Source organism: Leptodactylus fuscus, chromosome 1 (assembly GCF_031893055.1).
Source record: "Leptodactylus fuscus isolate aLepFus1 chromosome 1, aLepFus1.hap2, whole genome shotgun sequence".
Lineage (NCBI taxonomy): Eukaryota > Metazoa > Chordata > Amphibia > Anura > Leptodactylidae > Leptodactylus > Leptodactylus fuscus.
Genome location: NC_134265.1, coordinates 233,673,584 through 233,696,938, shown reverse-complemented (window position 1 = coordinate 233,696,938; position 23,355 = coordinate 233,673,584). Strand labels below are relative to the sequence as shown.

The 23,355-nt window shown below is 42.5% G+C and overlaps 2 protein-coding genes across 2 annotated transcripts in view; one reads left to right on the top strand and one right to left on the bottom strand.

The window, feature by feature from the left end:
- PDE6B (phosphodiesterase 6B) overlaps positions 1-812 on the bottom strand; it is an 81,004-nt gene extending 80,192 nt beyond the window's left edge. Inside the window, exon 1 of the mRNA XM_075284278.1 lies at positions 143-812. Coding sequence (XP_075140379.1) covers positions 143-613 — 471 coding nt within the window. The 5' untranslated portion in view covers positions 614-812. The remainder of the gene's footprint in view (positions 1-142) is intronic.
- A 7,339-nt stretch (positions 813-8,151) lies between these two features.
- LOC142216541 (purpurin-like) lies at positions 8,152-23,139 on the top strand. Its single transcript, XM_075284447.1, has 6 exons — positions 8,152-8,284; positions 10,718-10,835; positions 13,302-13,438; positions 14,540-14,652; positions 19,115-19,327; positions 22,860-23,139. The coding sequence occupies exons 2-6, from the start codon at positions 10,719-10,721 to the stop codon at positions 22,868-22,870; spliced, it is 591 nt and encodes a 196-aa protein (XP_075140548.1). The 5' UTR covers positions 8,152-8,284; position 10,718; the 3' UTR covers positions 22,871-23,139.
- Positions 23,140-23,355: the final 216 nt, after the last annotated feature.

Sequence of the window (23,355 nt, the reverse complement as noted above, 5' to 3'; positions counted from 1 at the left end):
AATATAATCTTCAACACTATCATAATTTCTGATACAAGTCACTGACCAACATTTTCAACCTGTCTTAGAATCTTGTGAAAACTTGAAGTTATAAAATTGCATTTGAACAAAATGAATCATTCAGGAATAGCTTTTGACTTACCTCAGAAACATTCTTAATATTGATGGTCTTCTTTGTGTGCGCAACATGTCCGACAACTCCAATATCCAAAGGAAACACAATTTCACTATCAGGCGGTACAAGACAATCCTCCAACTTACTATCCTGTTGGATATTGAAAAGTCTTGTGGCTAACTCAGCGGTACCATTTCTTTGTCTATACATAAAGAGACTGCACCGATCTGCATGAATAAGAAAATTGATCCTCCTGAGAGTCTTAAATACAACTTTTTCCATGTTTATACTTTCTTGCATGTCTTTAATAAGTTCAAAGAGAATTTCACTTTCTTCTACCTGAGCAAGTTCGCGGAAAGTAGCAAAATCAACAGATAGATCTTTCCGACCAAAGGCAACTGCTATTGTCTCTGGCTTGAGTTTCTTCTTGAAGTATTTTTCAGTAAATTTGGGATTGTTTTCCAAAAACGCCACCACATCCTCCTTTTTCAGACTCATTTTGAAAGATTTCCCCAAATGTAAATAAATGTAAAAAATATTTTTTCTTGTATCAAATAATGTGCTGTATGTGATGAGACCTGGACTGGCTCGCTCGTAGTAACAGGAAAGTGTGTGAAGTGTGTATTAATCTGTGATCAGCATAGCATATCCTTAATAATGCTGAAGGTGAGTCCTTAGGAGGACAGATCTGCTCAAGCCAAACAGATCAGGTGACTCACACTAAATCTATCACCTGTCATATTCGATAACTTCCTGCATATGTTTCAATACCAAATTTACATAACCAACATGGTAAAGGACATATTAGTTTTCAGCCTCTGGTGTGGGTTCAATAATGAATATTATACTATACTGTGCATACTGTAGGATTCATTAGATGTGTCTGTGCTATGCATCTTAAAGCAAGCTACTTAGGATTTAATGAAACAGACACTCAGATGGTATTATCTGTGGCTGACATACGGCTATCTTATTATTTCCATTCACAGTTGTGAATATTTCTACTGACAATTATTAAAGGGGGTATCCACTTTCTAAAAATTGATGTTCTACCTTAAGGTAGGTGATCAATTCGGTATAGTGTGACTGCTGGGGTTCCCGCTGAATAACTATTTACCAGAGCGCACAGTTCTAGCACTGCATGTCGGGCACAGTGCTGCTCACTTGGGTACTACAGTGGGGTCCAATTCAAGTCTATGAGACACTACTTCCTGATTTCCTCACCCTACCTGTGTCACCACTATGCATCTGTCATACTGAAGAAGGTCACTTAGACCAAAACATCTAGTATATGACATTTTCGATGCAATAAAGCACAATTCTTTTTGTATATATTTTGGAGTGCCAGAAATTCTTTTACTATTGATCATGGCAGTGAGAAGCCTCTTCTGAGCACCCACCCACGGGAACCAAGTGACAGTACATTACAACTAAAGACACTACTGCAGTGCCACTACTAAAAGTACAGTGAGTGCGTGGCATAGCCCCCCCATATAAACAATGATGGGAGCTGTGGTCTGAAAAAAAGCAGATCTGCAAGGATCCCATCACTCAAACCTTCAGTTAGAAATGGCAGAGCCATCTGAGCATGCCTAGGATTTGGAAGACCAGCGCAGGAAAAGGAAATGGTGGAGAGGCGTTCCAGAAGAAGATGAGGCGGCGCTGGAGATTTTTCAAGCAGGGGACCACCCCCAGTACTGTAAGAAAAATCATTTGCATACCGAAGAAAACCAGGAGTATCTACTAAACGGCGGCTCGGAGAAGACTTCTAAAGGTAGGAGAAGAATAGCCTTTCTTAAGGCTATTCCTACGTGTTAGTATTTTTAAATAAAAGGATTCTAATAATAGAATCCCTTTAAAGTTTAATATTGGTTCAACTGTACCACTGCATCCTGAGTCATTCCTGCTCTTACCCTCAGGACTCTTCTGAACACCACCACACAGCTCAAAGTAAGAGAAGACTCCAACTGGAAGCACCCTTGGAGAATATCTACCACCACCATCAGATACTATGCAAGCCCCTCATCATCAGTGTCCGGCTTGGGAGATGGGCTGCAGGAGTTTGGTTGAGTATTCTTGGCCTACCTGTGACATCACCACTACTACTACTACTCCCATCCATCCCATTGCAGCAGTGGTTATGTGAGAGTAAAGAAAAACACACACAGCGAATAAGCCTTGCACAGTTCAGACAAGCATGACTAGCTCCCATAGTTTGTCCACCATCCAGACACAGGTTAGACCATTATTACACACCCTTGTCTTTGCACTGAGAATTTCCAGGAGCATCGCAAAGGAAATTTGGTTTCACAGCAACCATTACGTGCCCTGTCATTGACAGCCAGTCTTCTTTTGCAGTGGTGTTGAACGAGTGAATGAGAAACCTGGACTGCTAGGGACTGAAACTGTATTGTCCTAAAGATATTCAGATTGGAGTATGGAGGCCTAGTGGTGAGAGCCATTGCATATAACAGTCAGTCACACCGCATAATAATATGAGGGATTCTAATATCTCAGTGATATGTGCAGGACATCTAACATATGTTGCCTCTCATGACAGGGCTTCCAACTGGCAGTTTTCATCAGGATAATGTTCACTGGCAACAAGGTTTTCCTAGGAATGAAGACATTGCAACATTGCAACATTTCCTTGGCCTACCCAGTTGCCAGATTACAATTGTGCTTTTATGGGACCAGTTCAGATGCCAACTTAAGCAACCTATGAGTATACAGGACTTACAGGCCCAGCTGCAACATCTGTAGGACACTGATCTGTGGGACATGTGCTGCAGGATACTATAAATAACCTGCCATCTTGTGTCCAGGCTAGAGGTGGCCCAACAAGATAGCATTGCCTATGATAAAAGAATGTAATGGCCCATGAGTAATAGCAAATGGGCCCCATGGTGTTACAGGCCCTGGCACAGTTAATTATGATGTTTGGTTTCATTATTATATATTGGTATGGTTTGGTTCTTCTGTTTCCCTCCCTATTTTGTTGTTCACAGTGGTCTTACCTGATGGAGGTCATTGATGGGTCATGCCGTGTCACTGGAATGAGAAGGTTCTGGAAGTTTTCTGAAGTCTGCCCAGCAGCAGGGTCATCAGCTGATTGGTCAGCAGGCAGCTGTGGTGGGAGGTTCATCTGTGTCAGATGTGCAGAGGTTGCATGAGCAGGTTCTGAGGTAGTCTGCCTAGCAGCAAGGTCATCAGCTGATTGGTCCGTTGGCTTCAGTGGTGGGAACTTGATATTTTAACAGAGGCCGCCGTGAGGTGTTCGCGGTCAGCGTCATCGTGGATCTCTATGGAGCAGCACCCACCCTCCTTCCCTTTATTAAATTCAATACCCCTTCCCGTCACGATGCTTTGATAGTGGGGATTTTGTCCACCAGCTAATGCTGGGGGGACTGGTTTAGTCAATTTGTTTAAAGTGGTGATTATTAATTAATTATCTAAGTCTAATTATATTTCATTAATTGGTACTTTATGAATTATTTAATTATTTACGTAACCACTTAATAAGGTCTAGTCCACACGTGAATAGGGTGTGGTGTGGTGATATTTGGTCCGGAAAAAAAAACGCTTCAGGAATTAGGAAGCGTTTTTTGACATTGAGGTGGTTTTTGGAGCAGTTTTTGGTAAACACCACCTCAAAAAACCGCCAGACAGTTTTTCCCTCCAGCACAGTGTATGGACCTGAAAAAACATCCAGAGGACGCAGATCTGAGTTGAACACATATGCGGCTGAAGCAAGGAGCTGTCACAGCTCAGCTCCTTGCTTCGCCACTGCACGCCACCTACTGGCTGTGTAGACGCGATGTGATGATGTCACTGTAAGGATTGGAGTCAGGGTCAGGCAGTGCAAAGTGACACAGCTGGGAAAGCAACACTGTGCAACTAATGACAAAAGGGGTTGCAGGCCCTGCAGCTATAACTATGCTGTAATATCTGAGATGAGGCAGACCAATGCACTTCCTAATTGAAGTGCGCCTACCACGGCTCCTAACCTTCTATCCGGCGGCTAGGATAAGGGGAGAGGAGGCCCTGAAAGTCCTAGGGACTGGAGTCACGGGGTCACACCTAAACAGAAAGCACAGTGTCAATGCAATGCAAAACGAAAGACTAAACAGCATGGAACCAGGGAGGACCACAAGTCCCAGCAAGACACAGAAGAGAGGGCGAGGTCGGACGAGCAAGAGGTCGAGCCAGGAGATATAATAAAGGTACCAAATCAAAAGACAAGGGATAGTCAAAAATACAAGCTGGGTAAATAAACCAAGAAAACAGACCGAATACAAACAGACAGGGAATCAGACTGAGCAGAGGAACCAGGAACCACAAAGTGAATGGCTGGCAAGGATCCATGCCTGGGTGGGGTTTAAATAGCAGCAGAGAACACACCTGATGGCTAACGGCATGGAGACTGAAGGCAAGGAAAAGATTAACCCTTAATGACCTAAGCACACCCAATAGAACTCCTAACACGTCTCCCAGGGCGACGCCGCGCAGCAAGGAGACCGCGGCGACGCCGTATCCTGACAGTCACATCACGTCTACAACTGTGTGAGAGAGAGAGGCGCACATAGAGTGGCGGGGGAAGGAGGAGAAGGTAAGTGTAATGTGTACACTGAGTGACTGAGGTGGAACGTGAAGCTGGGGGCAGATGAAGGAGAAGACGGCATGACACTGGGGGCAGAGATGGAAGGACATGAATCTGGGGGCAGAGATGTGGAGACATGAATCTGGGGGCAGAGATGGAGAGGACATGAATCTGGGGGCAGAGATGTGGGGACATGAATCTGGGGGCAGAGATGTGGGGACATGAATCTGGGGGAAGAGATGGAGAGGACATGAATCTGGGGGTAGAGATGGAGGAGACATGAATCTGGGGGCAGAGATGGAGAGGACATGAATCTGGGGACAGAGATGGAGAGGACATGAATCTGGGGGAAGAGATGGAGGGGACATGAATCTGGGGCAGAGATGGAGAGGACATGAATCTGGGGGCAGAGATGTGGAGACATGAATCTGGGGGCAGAGATGGAGAGGACATGAATCTGGGGGCAGAGATGGAGAGGACATGAATCTGGGGGCAGAGATGTGGGGACATGAATCTGGGGCAGAGATGTGGGGACATGAATCTGGGGGCACAGATGGAGAGGACATGAATCTGGGGGCAGAGATGGAGGGGACATGAATCTGGGGCAGAGATGGAGAGGACATGAATCTGGGGCAGAGATGTGGGGACATGAATCTGGGGGCACAGATGGAGAGGACATGAATCTGGGGGCAGAGATGGAGGGGACATGAATCTGGGGCAGAGATGGAGAGGACATGAATCTGGGGGCAGAGATGGAGAGGACATGAATCTGGGGGAAGAGATGTGGAGACATGAATCTGGGGGCAGAGATGTGGAGACATGAATCTGGGGGCAGAGATGGAGGGGACATGAATCTGGGGGCAGAGATGGAGAGGACATGAATCTGGGGCAGAGATGGAGAGGACATGAATCTGGGGACAGAGATGGAGGGGACATGAATCTGGGGGCAGAGATGGAGAGGACATGAATCTGGGGGCAGAGATGTGGAGACATGAATCTGGGGGCAGAGATGGAGGGGACATGAATCTGGGGGCAGAGATGGAGAGGACATGAATCTGTGGGCAGAGATGGAGGGGACATGAATCTGGGGGCAGAGATGGAGAGGACATGAATCTGTGGGCAGAGATGGAGGAGACATGAATCTGGGGGCAGAGATGTGGAGACATGAATCTGGGGGCAGAGATGGAGGGGACATGAATCTGAGGGCAGAGATGGGGGGGACATGAATCTGGGGGCAGAGATGTGGGGACATGAATCTGGGGGCAGAGATGGAGGGGACATGAATCTGGGGCAGAGATGGAGGGGACATGAAACTGGGGTCAGAGATGAAGGGGGGACATGAATCTGGGGACAGAGATGGAGGGGACATGAAACTGGGGCAGGGATGGAGGGGGGACATGAATCTGGGGGCATGGATGGAGGGGGGATATGAAACTGGGGGCAGATGAAGGGTGTATATGAAAATGGGGGAGAGATAGAGGGGGAACATATAATTTACGGGTGACTGTAGAAGGATTATACTGTGTGTGGGCACATGAAAAAAATTAATGAAAATGGGCGGAGTCAACACAAAAGTGGACGGGGCTAAATTTGCCACGGCGCGCTACGCACATTTTGTCCCTCTTTCGGTTCTTCAAAAGTTGGGAGGTATGCATTAGGTCACCGCTTCTCATCACTGTGTGTTACACCATGAAGCTAGGGTAAAAGCACACTGTATAGAATCAGCCTCTGTACCTTTCCAGGACAGTCCACATAGAAAATGTGTTAATGCAGGAAGTCAGTATCATGGAAAGCAACTTCTGCATCACCCGAGGCTGTAGGCCTAGTCTGCTAATGTATAAGGAAGCGTAGCGCATGGGAACCAAAGTGATTTCAGCCAGCTCATGTGTGTAAGCTCCAGATGACTGAAGTTACTTGCTAAAGTGTGACTTATTCTATGTTTATTGATCAAATGTCTTGTTATTTGCAATGAAGATCAGTAAATTTTCGGCTCCGGCATTAAGGACAGTTGGTGTTTTTTCTGTTTGACCTGACTATACTTTTCCACCAGGTTTCAGCGGGGGTTCTGGTCAGTGGATCTACGAATGGCTGGGATATTACAGTGATATGGCAGAGTTACAACTTGGCTAAGGTCGTCAGAGTACCAGAGACAAATGAGTGCAGCATGGTGGCTCAGTGGTTAGCATTACAGAGATGGAGTCCTGGGTTTGAATCCTGCCAAGGACAACATCTGCAAGGAGTTTGAATGTTCTCTAAGTGTTTGTGTGGGTTTCCTCTCATACTCCAGAGACATGCTTATAGGGAATATAGATTGTGACTGACAATGTCTATGAAGTGCTGTGAAATATAATGGTGCCATACAGGTAAGTAAAGTAAAATAAAAATAAAAGTGTAGCAGGTTCGGTGGCTTGGAAGAGTCGGGGGGCTAAATCAGCTTTCAATAACTGGATTTAGACCGGAATGTTTCCAATCACTAACAACAGGCAAAAATTTAATGTTTTTAATGGGATCATGCCGGATTAGAATACGAGGATGATTTCTTTTTCTCACGTCCATTGGTCACATGGCAATGCTACATCTCAGTTCAATTAAAATAAATGGGACTGAGGTTTACCATGACTATGCGAATAACGGATGTGATGTCACTTCCTGAGATGAAGGAATCAGCCATATTCTCTAAACATGCACAACCCCTTTAAGTTTGCAGAAATTATATTTTGCATGACAAATTATAGTGGTTGTACAGAAATGAAACATATAAGATGGCTGTTGTAAGACGGTCTGTATTTGCTATTGCACTTCGGCTACATTGAAGCAATTAAATGTAATACTACACACAAACCACGAGCAGCTGCTGCGCTGTTTATGGCAGATACTACAATGATTTTTCTAATCTTGTTGACTCCCATTACAATTTAGCAAGCAATATTACATTTCAGATCCAGCAGTGACCACATATGTCTATTTCCAATCTACTAGGCATTATACTGCTAGGTCACCCCTATTACTTTGAGGCAGATTTATGAAACTGTCTACAAGAAAAACAGCACAGCTTTCATTGCGACATGATTGGTTGCTGTGGATAACGGAAACAGTGTTTCTTTTGGCCACTTTTCATAAATCTGCATACTACATCATGTATATTAGGCCCCATTCACCTCACATTTTTAGCCTTTTGACCTATACACTTTTCACAGTATACGTGCTAAGCCTAGCTCATTAATGTGATGTGAACTGGGCCTTAAATGAACTCACATCCACCACCAGTATGGCAGGTTCTTACGGTCCACATGTTGAGACAACACACGTGCTCAGTTTCTAAGGACACCCTCTGATCTAATGCAAGTGTCTCCCAATTAGACAGGCGTACATCAGACAAAAGGATTACACATAGATTTTATGTAATGGATTAACTAACGCTAAGCTTCTTACCAAGCCCCAGGGACCAAAATAACTACTTAGGTTGACTGGGGGCTTATTATTTAAAGCAGAAATACTTAAACGGACAGAAAGTGATGTTCAATTGAACCTGTAAAGTCTTCACATCCACTTATTCTATAGAAAAACAGGTAAGGACAGCAACATTGATTTTTATGTCTTTTTTTATTTATTTCAAAGGACTCACTTCTTAAGTATTACTACCACTGTAGCTTTTTATGTTCTCATTCATTGTGTTTCTATGAAATATTATTTATTATTGGTATAGGTTAGCATATTAGTGCTGAAATTTCCATTAGGCATAAGAAAACCTGGACAAAAGCTGCTTAGTTCTCAGTTCCATAGTCTCCATATATGACTGTATGCTCTGTACTGTACTATACACTGTAACCACAGATTTTATGTACTGCATTCTCTGCATCCCTGATAGAAGTCGTACTACATAATGTTCTCTCTTTCTGTGCAGCATTTAAACTACTCATCACAATTTTGCCATCCAAATTTTGTGCTAATATCAATGCATTTTTATACTATTTATGAGCCTATCGTAACCTTACAGACATACTTATTTTTTATTTCTTATATAAGTCAACATAGCCATTGATTTTTGTTTTGAAGTTTAGCATGTGGTAAAGTTAACTTTATTGTACAGATTATTTAACAAGACATTTTTGTGACACCATATTCTGAAAGCCAAAACTTTAAAAAATTATCCCTTTTATTGAAACCATACCCAGGCATCACTGGGTTGACAGAGCCCACTCAATCAGACGCCATAGATGGCACAGTTGTTATTGACTGCTGCGTTTAATGGGCTAAATAACCAGACTGAAAGGTTTTAGCGATCCTTAACATTACAATGAGAACCTGGCTGTAATTCCATGATGTATATGTATGTCATGGAGCTTTTTGACATGCCATGCCATTAAGTACATGTCATTTATGGAGAGATAAAGGAGGAAAAGGTAAGTTCAAATTCAAGTAAAATTTTAGTTTTTAGTGGAGCCTTTTCATACTGCTGCAGATTGGTGCACTTCTTCCATTTCATGGTGCTCCCCCTGAGCTAGTGACAGGAATACATACAGAATATCTGCATTTTATTATCGGGACACAAACATACTGTAAGATGTAGCAATACCTAGGTAAGTCACTTTGGCATTGGTTTTTAGGAAATTGATCAATATGTATAATAACAATGGTTTTGTGTAATGGGCCACTGAGGGGCATTATATTTTTTGGGACCATTAGGGAGACATTATACTATTATTGAGAACCATTTCTCTTACTTTAACTACTCAACTTGCTTTGTACACTGGGGCACAGTTATGCTGAGACATGAGAAGGTCCTTCCCCAAACTGTTCCACAATATTAGACTTATGTGATTGTCTAAAATATTTTAATATGCTGAAGCATTAAGATTTCCTTTCACTGGAATTAACGCCTCATTCACAACTGCGTGATTTTGTAATCCATTCAGGAGTCCGCATGGGGACCCCCCCGAACGGAATACCAAGCGCAATTACAAGCACTGTACAGTAAAAGCACATGGACCCCATAGACTATAATGGGGTACGTGTGCTTGCCACACGCTGCCCGCACGAATCTTGTGGATAGGAAAGTAGATTGCATGTTCTGTGCGCAGATCTGGTGGCAAGCACATGGACCCCATTATAGTCTATGGGAATCCATCTATGGGGGTGCTTTTACTGCACAGCGCTTGCAATTGCATTTGGTATTCCGTTCAGTGGGGGTCCCCATGCGGACTCCCCTGAACAGAATACAAATACAGATGTGAACGAAGGGTAAAGGGCTTAGGCCAACTTCTGAAACACAACTCCGTAGTGTTATCCCTCCACCACCAAACGTTACCCTTGACACAATGCATCAGACAGGGAACATCCTGGCATTTACCAAAACCACATTTGTCCATCAGACTTCCAAGTTAATTTGCTTTGATTCTGAAGTGAACAACAAGGCATACGAGAAACCAGAGCAGTACAGTAGCTTAAAAGTCCAGGGTTCCTATGCAGATGAAGTGGTGTAGGAAGATTGTGTAATATCTTCTGATCGTGCAAGTACCAGTTATTGCCATGTGCTGCAAACAAGAGGGACAGAATCCTTGAACTGAAAGGCCTTGGTTTATCACTCTGGCAGATCACTATGTGCCCAGGTAGAGATGTCAGCACTGTCAACGTTCCATGTACTGGATTTTAGGGGAACAATAAATAATTGGAATGACATCAATTGGTGTGTGGGAGCAATCTGCACAGACAGGTCATCTGTTTGACAAAATGGTGTGGAATGATTCATTCTTACTAATAGTGAAATTGAACGCCGTATTCAAAGCTTATAGTGACATGGCTAGATAACTATTGTGGCAGGTCAATAAGTTTTGAATATTTTGCTTTTTTTTATCATTTGCATGTCATTACTACGTCTATCGATCTTGTGATTTCTAAAAATCCAAAACTTTTCCTTTTTGGAGCTGTAATTTCAATGTTGAGGAGTGTAGAAACCTAGGCTAAGATTGCTAAAAGAAATGATAAATTGTGCTTTCTTTCAGGATGAAGCATTTCAAGTATGTCTTTATTGCTGCAATTCTCATCATTGTTGAGCAATGCAAGGCCCAATCCTGCGTAGTAGATACTCTGAAAGTAAAAGCGGACTTTGATGTAAAAAGGGTAAGATTAATGGACTAAACATTTGGGGAATCCATCATGATGTAAGCAGCAATGTCCTTATTTTCAACAAATTTATGAAAAAGTTGGCAATGAAATGACAATTGTGCAAAAATTTTCGTGTCTGATATACATAGCCTTTTTTATGACTGAAACGATAAGTAAATGTGTTGCACAGCAGATCAGACTATTTTGGAGTAAAATGTACCAGAAAAAAGGCACAAATACACTGATAAAAGTAAGCAATCCATTATACAGAGGGGAGGGGATGGCAGATGGAATGGATAAGGTGACATAAGCTTCTAGTTTATGATATAAAAATGCAGAGCAGTCTAATAATATAGAAAAATATGCTATTACTAAATGTATTATTAATGTAATTAAAAAAATAATTCCCAGACAAATATGGTAATTTTCCAATAATAAATGGTTTGCCTGCAATGTTGTCTCAATAATTATATCGATATGATTTTACCATGAATATACATGGGGGTGTACAGGGTATTTGAAACCAAGTTAATTCTTCCTAAAAAGAACAGAGTAGGGTTCCTATGTGTCGGGAAATATAAACTACCGGTCTTGGAAACATTGGGGGGGGGGAGTACATATTTAGGCTGCATTTAGTCAGTCAGGTACGTCCTTCTCCACGGCAGCGCCTATCGCGCTATACAGTGTGAGAGGGGAGGAACGCCCCCTCCCTCTGCTCACAGTGCTCATCCATAGATGAGTATTAGCAGGAGGGGAGGGGGCGTTCCTCCCCGCTCACACTGTATAGCACGATAGGCACTGCTCTGGAGAAGGACGTACCTGACTGACTGTCAGGAACGCCCTTCTGACTGTAAAGCCCTACGGTACCGGGACTGATAGCTCTTTACCCAGGGCACAGATCGGGAAAGACGACAGTGCGCTGAATTCAGTGCACTGTCAGCTTTCCAGCAGTATATAGAACTGCCTGTGCCCAAATCGGTGAAAGGTCCTCTTTAAGTAAAGTAAAATAATAACATAGACTTAAAGGGGTTGTGCCACTACAATACTTTTTGATTCCATTCACTTCTATGAGGCTTCCGAAGATTGCAGTCCCAGCAGACTCATAGAAGTAAATGGAGTTTTTGCCATATTTACATTTAGGGGGATTTTCTGTTTCATGTTCTCCAGATAGCTGATCCTAGCAGTCAGATACCCAATAATTTCACACTTATTCACACTTATTCCCTAACCTGTAAATAGGGTTATTCAATCTTCCTCTCTCACCAGTTTCCCTGCTCTTGCTTCTTCTCACTTCTTGTATTCTTCAACAAGATGGGGGCAGGCTTTGACTTGTTGATGGACAGGACACTATAAAGTACCTCAGTACATATAAGCATTGCCTTTACCATGAAAGATTATTAACTATCATTACTAGAAATCCAATATAAATGCAGATCAAATAGTATGCACAATAAATGTATATTATATTACAAAGGTTTGGAGAGAAAAAAAAACTTACATGCTGCCAGGACTGACAGTGTACTATTCTAAGCCCACCCTCCAAGCCCTTATCAGGAAAGTGCAATTAGCTGAACTGAATGTCAAGGAGATAACAGATCTGAGAGCAAGCGCAATCCCAAGAGCTCTACCCCCCCCCTCTTCAGAGATCAGCAAGTGAAGTCACCCATCCTGAGATGGTAGATAAGGAGAAACCAGGTCGGAGACCTAGGAAATGTTGGGCAACCTGTGGGGAAGAATAATTTCACAGAGCAGTTAAATGAAGCATCATTTCAAAAGCAATGCATTTAGGAAAACTCTTGTATTCCCTTAAGCTAGCAGTTTAGAGCAGGATTCTTGAAATGAGAATACCCATTTAAGTGTTGGTAGAGGCATAAACACTTTAAGAGCTACACGAAGATATCGGGGGGAAAGTATTAATTTTAAAATTTTTACCTAGTCTCTTTCAAAGATTTCTTTAGAGGAGATTCAGCTTTACCTAGCTCTACTTAGGTGAAGGAAACTCCCAGTGAAATGTAAGTCTTCATTAAAAAATAGATACAGGAAAAACTTTCGAAATAGTAGAAATATCAGTCCATGTCTATTAGGCTTACATCATTTAAGAAGTTCATAGTTAGATTTCTATTTTATATTTTAATAATCCATAAACTACTCCCCAAAATACAAAACAATACTGCACATTGAAAAAGAAGCAATTCTTTACAAAATCATATCATTGATGCTCACAGACAGAAAATAATATTTGTGTTGGCTTTCAGTGTATAATATAATCGCAATTGCTATATATGAACTACTAAAGAAAATGAAATAGGTGCGACAACTCAGGGAATGCATACAAGAAGACATCTGCTAAGGAATTTGTAGGCTAATTTTTTTTTTAACTAAAACATTCAGAAATGCAATAAGTTGTGATACAAGCATACTAGTAGTGTAGACTTCACAACGATATTTTAGTTTCTTTATTTTTTGCATCCTTCTATCCAGTATGGAGGAAAATGGTATGCTATTGGAAAGAAAGACCCAGAAGGTCTCTTCCTTCAAGATAACATCTCTGCTGAATACACAGTGGATGAGGACGGCACAATGACTGCATCATCAAAAGGCAGAGTTAAACTTTTCGGGTAAGTAAAACTTTAAAGAGGACCTTTCATGGTTTGGGGCACAGGCAGTTCTATATACTGCTGGAAAGCCAACAATGCGTTTTTCCCCGGGTGAAGAGCTAGCGGTCCCGGTACCGTAGCTCTTCACAGTCAGAAGGGCGTTTCTGACACTCTGTCAGGAATGTCCTTCTGTACAAGCAGTGCCAATAGCGCTGTACTGTGTGAGCGGGGAGGAACGAGTATTATCAGGAGGGGAGGGGGCGTTCCTTCCTGGTCTCAGAGCACAGCGCATTGGCACTGCTTATACAGAAGGACGGTCCTGACAGAGTGTCAGGAACGCCCTTCTGACTATAAAGAGGTACGGTACCAGGACCGCTAGCTCTTTACCTGGGGCACAGATCGGGAAAGCCGACAGTGCGCTGAATTCAGCACATTGTCAGCTTTCCAGCAGTGTATAGAACTGCCTGTGCCCAAACCATGAAAGGTCCTCTTTAAGAAAACTTAGTGAATTCAAACTGATCCACAATCCTCTTTTCCTTCTATATCGTATAGGGAAAAATAGTGTAATGTTATCCAGAAAAAAATCATGTAATTTTTCATATTTTTGAGTCAAGTTAAGTATGATACCTTTATTGACTAGCTAGAAAGATTACATTTGCATGCTTTTAAAGCACATTGGCTGCTTTTTCATCCATCTGAAGATGGAACCTCTGATGTTTGAAAGCATGCAAGTTAAAAAAAATTTTTTTGTTTGTTTTTGTAGATTTTGAGCCCCATATAGGGATCACAATGTACTTTTTTTTGCTATTAGTATGTCTTTGTAGAATGGGAGGAAATCCATGCAAATATGGGGAGAATGTACAAACTCCTTGCAGATGGTTGTTCCTGGTGGGATTCGAACCCAGGACTCCAGCGCTACAAGGCTGCAGGGCTAACCACTGAGTCACGGTGTTGCCCCCATGCAAATGTAATTTTTCTAGCTAGCCAATAAAGGTATCATATTTACAATGCTTTTGCCTTTTTCACACATAAATATCAAACACCACATGAGTCCTTCTATATGATAAGAAAAATTTTTCACTTATTTTTTGAAAATGCTGAATCTGAATATTCATTTTTTAGGTTCTGGCTCATCTGTGCAGACATGGCAGCTCAGTACTCCATACCTGACCCAACCAATCCTGCTAAAATGTATATGACCTACCAGGGACTGGCAAGCTACCTGTCAAGCGGAGGTAAGTTTACATCCTCTCTGCTAAGCAACGTTACTTGTTTCTATGGGGTATTGAGTTGTAAGGGAGGGGGCTCTAGTGGAAAGTTACTTTATTAAAAACATTTTAACTACTAGGTAGAAGGACAAAAAAAATATTCCAATTACAGTGTAATAGGATTGGTAGAGGAGCAATTCCCCAGTAGCTGCTCGTGAGCCCTGAGGTGAAAGGCATGACAAGACAGTGAGCCATAATCTGAACCCCCCTGTCCCTGCCTACTTGCCTGAGCTATCCTAGGCAACAGACGACAACTAGGCAAAACCCTTCCTAGATATAGGTGAAGACACAGAACGCAGACAAAGCAAACAACATCAACAGGGAGGTCAGCTAGCCAAGGGGTCAGTAACAGTTGAGCAATACAGTACAGAAACCAGATCCAATAGAATAGTCAAAGGTAAAGCCAGAGGTCAGGAATATGAATACAGGTAACAAAAAGCAAGAGTAAATAGCCAGCACGCACAAGGCAATAGCAAGCACCAAGATGAATGTGAGCAAACAATAAATAAGAAGGAAGAACCCACCCCAGACTTGATAGGAAGATAGGCTGTCAATCACACAAGTAAGGCTAAAATTAACTATTAGAAAGGCAGAGGGAAACCAAAGTGAAGAAGGTGGGTGTATTGGAAAATCAATTACAGAGGTAAGGGGATAGGACTTAGTTCAGACCGAGCAACAAAAGCCCTAAGCAAGGAATCAAAACTAAACACGCCTCATGTGCCGCAGCGTGCAAGCAGAAGGCGCAGAAGTTCGAACTGGTACGGACGTCATAACTAGAGATGAGCGAACACTAAAATGTTCGAGGTTCGAAATTCGATTCGAACAGCCGCTCACTGTTCGAGTGTTCGAATGGGTTTCGAACCCCATTATAGTCTATGGGGAACATAAACTCGTTAAGGGGGAAACCCAAATTCGTGTCTGGAGGGTCACCAAGTCCACTATGACACCCCAGGAAATGATACCAACACCCTGGAATGACACTGGGACAGCAGGGGAAGCATGTCTGGGGGCATAAAAGTCACTTTATTTCATGGAAATCCCTGTCAGTTTGCGATTTTCGCAAGCTAACTTTTCCCCATAGAAATGCATTGGCCAGTGCTGATTGGCCAGAGTACGGAACTCGACCAATCAGCGCTGGCTCTGCTGGAGGAGGCGGAGTCTAAGATAGCTCCACACCAGTCTCCATTCAGGTCCGACCTTAGACTCCGCCTCCTCCGGCAGAGCCAGCGCTGATTGGCCGAAGGCTGGCCAATGCATTCCTATGCGAATGCAGACTTAGCAGTGCTGAGTCAGTTTTGCTCAACTACACATCTGATGCACACTCGGCACTGCTACATCAGATGTAGCAATCTGATGTAGCAGAGCCGAGGGTGCACTAGAACCCCTGTGCAAACTCAGTTCACGCTAATAGAATGCATTGGCCAGCGCTGATTGGCCAATGCATTCTATTAGCCCGATGAAGTAGAGCTGAATGTGTGTGCTAAGCACACACATTCAGCACTGCTTCATCAAGCCAATACAATGCATTAGCCAGTGCTGATTGGCCAGAGTACGGAATTCGGCCAATCAGCGCTGGCCAATGCATTCTATTAGCCCGATGAAGTAGAGCTGAATGTGTGTGCTAAGCACACACATTCAGCACTGCTTCATCAAGCCAATACAATGCATTAGCCAGTGCTGATTGGCCAGAGTACGGAATTCGGCCAATCAGCGCTGGCTCTGCTGGAGGAGGCGGAGTCTAAGATCGCTCCACACCAGTCTCCATTCAGGTCCGACCTTAGACTCCGCCTCCTCCGGCAGAGCCAGCGCTGATTGGCCGAAGGCTGGCCAATGCATTCCTATGCGAATGCAGACTTAGCAGTGCTGAGTCAGTTTTGCTCAACTACACATCTGATGCACACTCGGCACTGCTACATCAGATGTAGCAATCTGATGTAGCAGAGCCGAGGGTGCACTAGAACCCCTGTGCAAACTCAGTTCACGCTAATAGAATGCATTGGCCAGCGCTGATTGGCCAATGCATTCTATTAGCCCGATGAAGTAGAGCTGAATGTGTGTGCTAAGCACACACATTCAGCACTGCTTCATCAAGCCAATACAATGCATTAGCCAGTGCTGATTGGCCAGAGTACGGAATTCGGCCAATCAGCGCTGGCCAATGCATTCTATTAGCCCGATGAAGTAGAGCTGAATGTGTGTGCTAAGCACACACATTCAGCACTGCTTCATCAAGCCAATACAATGCATTAGCCAGTGCTGATTGGCCAGAGTACGGAATTCGGCCAATCAGCGCTGGCTCTGCTGGAGTAGGCGGAGTCTAAGGTCGGACCTGAATGGAGACTGGTGTGGAGCGATCTTAGACTCCGCCTCCTCCAGCAGAGCCAGCGCTGATTGGCCGAATTCCGTACTCTGGCCAATCAGCACTGGCTAATGCATTGTATTGGCGTGATGAAGCAGTGCTGAATGTGTGTGCTTAGCACACACATTCAGCTCTACTTCATCGGGCTAATAGAATGCATTGGCCAATCAGCGCTGGCCAATGCATTCTATTAGCGTGAACTGAGTTTGCACAGGGGTTCTAGTGCACCCTCGGCTCTGCTACATCAGATTGCTACATCTGATGTAGCAGTGCCGAGTGTGCATCAGATGTGTAGTTGAGCAAAACTGACTCAGCACTGCTAAGTCTCTGCATTCGCATAGGAATGCATTGGCCAGCCTTCGGCCAATCAGCGCTGGCTCTGCCGGAGGAGGCGGAGTCTAAGGTCGGACCTGAATGGAGACTGGTGTGGAGCGATCTTAGACTCCGCCTCCTCCAGCAGAGCCAGCGCTGATTGGTCGAGTTCCGTACTCTGGCCAATCAGCGCTGGCCAATGCATTCTATTAGCCCGATGAAGTAGAGCTGAATGTGTGTGCTTAGCACACACATTCAGCTCTACTTCATCAGGCTAATAGAATACATTGGCCAATCAGCGCTGGCCAATGCATTCTATTAGCTTGATGAAGCAGAGTGTGCACAAGGGTTCAAGCGCACCCTCGGCTCTGATGTAGCAGAGCTGAGGGTGCACAAGGGTTCAAGTGCACCCTCGGCTCTCCTACATCAGAGCCGAGGGTGCGCTTGAACCCTTGTGCAGCCTCGGCTCTGCTACATCAGAGCCGAGGGTGCGCTTGAACCCTTGTGCACACTCTGCTTCATCAAGCTAATAGAATGCATTGGCCAGCACTGATTGGCCAGAGTACGGAATTCGGCCAATCAGCGCTGGCCAATGCATCCCTATGGGAAAAAGTTTATCTCACAAAAATCACAATTACACACCCGATAGAGCCCCAAAAAGTTATTTTTAATAACATTCCCCCCTAAATAAAGGTTATCCCTAGCTATCCCTGCCTGTACAGCTATCCCTGTCTCATAGTCACAAAGTTCACATTCTCATATGACCCGGATTTGAAATCCACTATTCGTCTAAAATGGAGGTCACCTGATTTCGGCAGCCAATGACTTTTTCCAATTTTTTTCAATGCCCCCAGTGTCGTAGTTCCTGTCCCACCTCCCCTGCGCTGTTATTGGTGCAAAAAAGGCGCCAGGGAAGGTGGGAGGGGAATCGAATTTTGGCGCACTTTACCACGTGGTGTTCGATTCGATTCGAACATGGCGAACACCCTGATATCCGATCGAACATGTGTTCGATAGAACACTGTTCGCTCATCTCTAGTCATAACATATAGGCTGTAGGTTTATATTACTGGTATCCAAACAACATAAAGACTGTTGTGCCACTTGACTCCCTTTATCTGAAAGCCAAAGATCATGGTTTTCTTCACCCAAAACAAAAAAAGTGGGGGAGTGTCACACAAAAAAGTGCAAAAGGATGTAGTCATATGGTTACAAAACTCCTCCCCTTAATCTCTGCAAGGTCACAAAAGGGCATCCACATCACTCAGTCCTGTGAAACAAATGTGACAATACACACAGTGAAAAAACATATAAAATAAATATGTTGAGGTGCACCATGATCTATAAATATTCCTCTTTGCTGGGCCAGGAAAATATCAGTGAGTGATCATACATTGTGAAGAAGAAGAAAAAGGAGCAGTGTGTGTAAATGTAAACCATCAATGTGATCAATGTGCCATGAAAGCTCTCAGTTAGCACTGGTTACAATATGACATAAACACTGGCAATATTAATTAGAAGCCAGTTTAAATTGCATAAGATGGTAAAATATAATATGTCTAATATAATTACAGTAAATATTTCTTATTATTTTCTCTACATTTACCAGTTGGTTCTTTAACATTGGTCAAAATTGAATTTAGCTCACAATAAACAAAAGGTTGGGCACCTATGATGTAGATTATTGGGGGGGTTGCACTTTTTTTTAGCACACTTCTAGTTTTTAAGTACATATTTAATAATTTTGTATTTCCTCAGGTGACAACTACTGGGTGATTGACACAGACTATGATAACTATGCTGTTACTTATGCTTGCCGCACTCTTAAAGAAGATGGAACATGCCATGATGGCTATGCCATTGTATTTTCACGCAATCCACGTGGATTTTCACCCGCTATTACTAGGCTTGTGCGCCAAAAACAAGAGGAAATCTGCATGGCTGGACAATTTCAACCTGTTCTTCAATCTGGTATTTATCAACTTCCATACTTAGTTTGAAAACGGTGTTATTTGGAATTAGTGACCGATGATTTATTAAAAATATACATTTTAGATTAAAACACTACAAAGTAAACCTGTTAGGATAATTCTGGTGCTCTATCTCAGAGCAGAGCAAGACATGTATATACAATGGCTGAAATAAGTATTGAACATTTCAACAATTTTGTAAGTACCGTATATACTGGAGTATAAGCCGAATATTTCAGCACAGTTTTTGTGCAGAAAAAGCCCCCCTCGGCTTATACTCGAATCAAGCAAAAAAAAATTTTATTTTTTTTTTTTGGGGGGAGGGGGGATCTATGACCAGCCGCAATAGTAATGTTTAGAATCTCCCATAAAGTAGTGGGGAAAAAAAAGAAGTTTTTAAAAAATGTAATAAAAAAAAATAATAAAGTAAATAAAAGTTCTAAATCACTCCTTTCCCTAGAATACATATAAAAGTAGAAAATGACTGTGAAACACATACACATTAGGTATTCCTGTGTCTGACAGTGCCCGGTCTACTGACTATAGGTTATCTCCAGTGCTCCTGTTCCGTCCGGAAGGGGTTAATAGGAGCACTGCAGATACCCTATATTCAGCCAGGCTGAATTCCAAGTGGGGGAAAAAAAAACAGTCCTCAAGCTCAGGGGAGGGGCAGACAGACAACCAAAACACCCCACCCGTTCCCCAGCACCCAGGAACTACTGCACCCAAGAACTCCGACCATTTTAAGTTTTGAAATTTTCCAGTAGCTGCTGCATTTCCCCCCTAGGCTTATACTCGAGTCAATAAGTTTTCCCAGTTTTTTGTGGTAAAATTAGGGGGGTCGACTTATACTCGGGTCAGCTTATACTCGAGTATATACAGTAAATAGATTTGTAAAGGTCCTATTGACATGAAATTCTCACCAGATGACGGTAAAAAAACATCCAGTCCAAACAGGCAAATAAATCAGATAAATGTCCGTAAATTAAGTTATGTGTAATAATGAGAAATGACACAGGGAAAAAGAATTGAACACGCTTACTGAAATTTGTTTAATACTTTCCACAAAAGCCTTTGTTGGTGATGACAACTTCAAGACACCTCCTGCATGGAGAAACTAGTCCCAAGCATTTCTCAGGTGTGATTTTTGGCCCATTCTTCCATACAAAACTCTTGAAATCCTGTGGGTTTCATGGGCTCCTTCTATGAACTCTGAGCTTTAGTTCCCTCCATAGATTTTCTATGGATTCAGGTCAGATGATTGGCTGGGCCATTCCAGCAGCCTGATTTTCTTTCTCTGAAACCAATTGAGAATTTCCTTGGCTGTGTGTTTGGGATCATTGTCTTGCTAAAATGTCCACCCTCGTTTCATCTTCATCATCCCAGTAGTTGGCAACAGATTTTTATCTCTGTACATTTGTCCATTCATCCTTCCTTCAATGTTATGGAGTTTACCAATGCCATATCCAGCCCCACACCATGATGTTCCCACCACTACACGACACTGTTGGTATGGTGTGTTTGGAGTGATATGCAGTGCCTTTTGGCCTCCAAACATGGTGTGTATTATGGCAACCAAAGAGTTCAATTTTGGTCTAATTTTGACCAGACTATATTCTCACAGGGCTGTCTATTGTTGAGAAAACTTTAAATGGGCTTGAACATATTTTTTGTTTAGCAATGGAGTATTGCTTGGTGAGTGTGCATATAGGCCATGGAGGTTCAGCACATTACTTATTGTTTTCTTTTAAACAATTGTACCTGTTGATTCCAGGTCTTTCTGTAGATCTCCACAGATAGTCCTTGGCTCTTGTACAACTCTTCAGATAATTCTTTTTACTCCTCTGCCTGAAATCTTGTGGAGAGAACCTGCTTTATGGTAAAATTATCTTCTTTCCACTTCAAGATTCTGGCCTCAACAGTGCTCACTCCTTTAGTAGTTTAGAAATTCTTCTGTAACCAATGCCATCAATGTTTTGTAACAATAAGGGGCCACACGGTGGCTCAGTGGTTAGCACTGCAGCCTTGCAGCTCTGGAGTCCTGGTGTTCAAATCCCGCCAAGGGCAGAAAACCATCTGCAAGGAGTTTGTATGTTCTCCCCGTGTTTGCATGGATTTCCATCCCATATTCCAAAAAAAACATACTGATAGGGAAAATGTACATTGTGAGCTCTATGTGGGGCTCACAATCTACATTAAAAAAAAAAATGTTTTGTAACAATAAGGTTATGAAGATCTTGAGATAGCTCACTGGTGTTACCAATCATTAGAGGTTTATGTGGCACCTTAATAATGAGACACCATTTTATAGGCCATCAGTTGAACCAGATATTCTTCTTATTCTTCTTATTTTTAGTCACTATTTTGACTATTTTTCTAATTACTGATATATTTCAGCCGGTGTCAGGACTTTCCATGGCTTTTTTCACCTTTCTTTCTTCATGTGTTCAATACTTTTTCCATGTCCATTTCTCAATATTTCACATAATTTATGGACATCTATGGTGAAATTTCTTTGCCTGTGTAGATGGGTTCTTACTGACATCTAGCGAGAATGTCAATAGCACCTTTAAAAATATATTTACTTGGTGATGTGTTCAATACCTATTTCACCTAGTGTGTGTGTGTGTGTGTGTGTGTGTGTGTATCTCTCACTGTGCTCAGTTTACATCTCTATCTGTAGGGCTGTAGAAATAAACTGATTTGATTAAGGAGGAAAACATTTACCGTAATTCTACAATGTAGTATGCCTATTGTAAGGCCTGACTGTGTGAGTGTGTGTATATGACACAGGGATGCAAAGAGCACTAAAGTCAGAATTCCTATGCTGCGTCCTACCCCCTGAGGTCCTGTGCTAGCCGTGTCTCAGTGTGTTGGTATTGTCCAGAGTATTTCTCTAGAGTATTTCTCTAGACAAACAAGATCAATATATTGTTCTAATTTTTCATATACGCATAAGAGAATGGATAGCTAAACCACAAATCCCTCCTTCCACCTACACAAATAAGGGGAATCCAGACATTTTTGCTTTTTTGCATGTGTGCCAAATAGAGCCCTGATTCCTTTTCCCATGTATGTCTAATTTACATTGTCTTGAGGAGAAACTGGGTCCGTTCTCACAAAGTAACGCACCGCTCATTCTGACATGTAAACACGTGTCAGAGTCAGGCGCTTCAAAACAGATCCCTTTGACTTCAATGGGTGCCGGCTTACGTGCGCTACACATTGAAATCAATGGGAGGTTTTTTAACCCATTGATTTCAATGTGTAGCGCACGTAAGCCGGCACCCATTGAAGTCAATGGGATCTGTTTTTAAGCACCTCACTCTGACAAGTGTTTACATGTCAGAATGAGCGGCACATTACTCAGTGGGAATGGGGCCTTACAGAGGAAACAACATAAAGGGAAAAGCACACCTATGTAACCTATGTGTAAATTGTTTATTCTAAAGTACATTTTACAGGTCTGAATTAGTGACTTGAAATCTTATGTTCTCTGCTATGTTTTACATTTTTTTCTTTTTTTTCTACAGGAGCGTGCTAAACTATAATTAAATTTTCCATCTGAGCGTGGAACTAGCACATCGTGGCTGAGTGAACACAGCTTTACGAGATTCATAATGTTTTGTTGTTTTTTTTTATTTCTTGGGGTAATTACATGTTATAAATGTCATCTTTCTAGGAACTGAAATTGTGTGTCATGTAACAAATGTAACTGAGTTCCAGGTCAACACTCATGTTTTTCAGCAGCTCATTTTGGTCATTTCTAGATCAGATTCTGGAATATAAAAATAAATCAATACTTTTTTGTAACCAAGTTCCTTTAATTTCATATTGATATTTTTCAAGTCTTAATAAAATTTTCAGTTCAAGTTCTGTATCAGTAAATACATGGAGTCAATCTGTTAAATAAGTATACAGTATATCACATAGTAAGAAAAATCTCCATAGTGCTCTGTACACAACAATACAACATAGTTCTGCATGTTATACAGCAGTACAGAATGTTTTGCCCATATGATGCCCCCT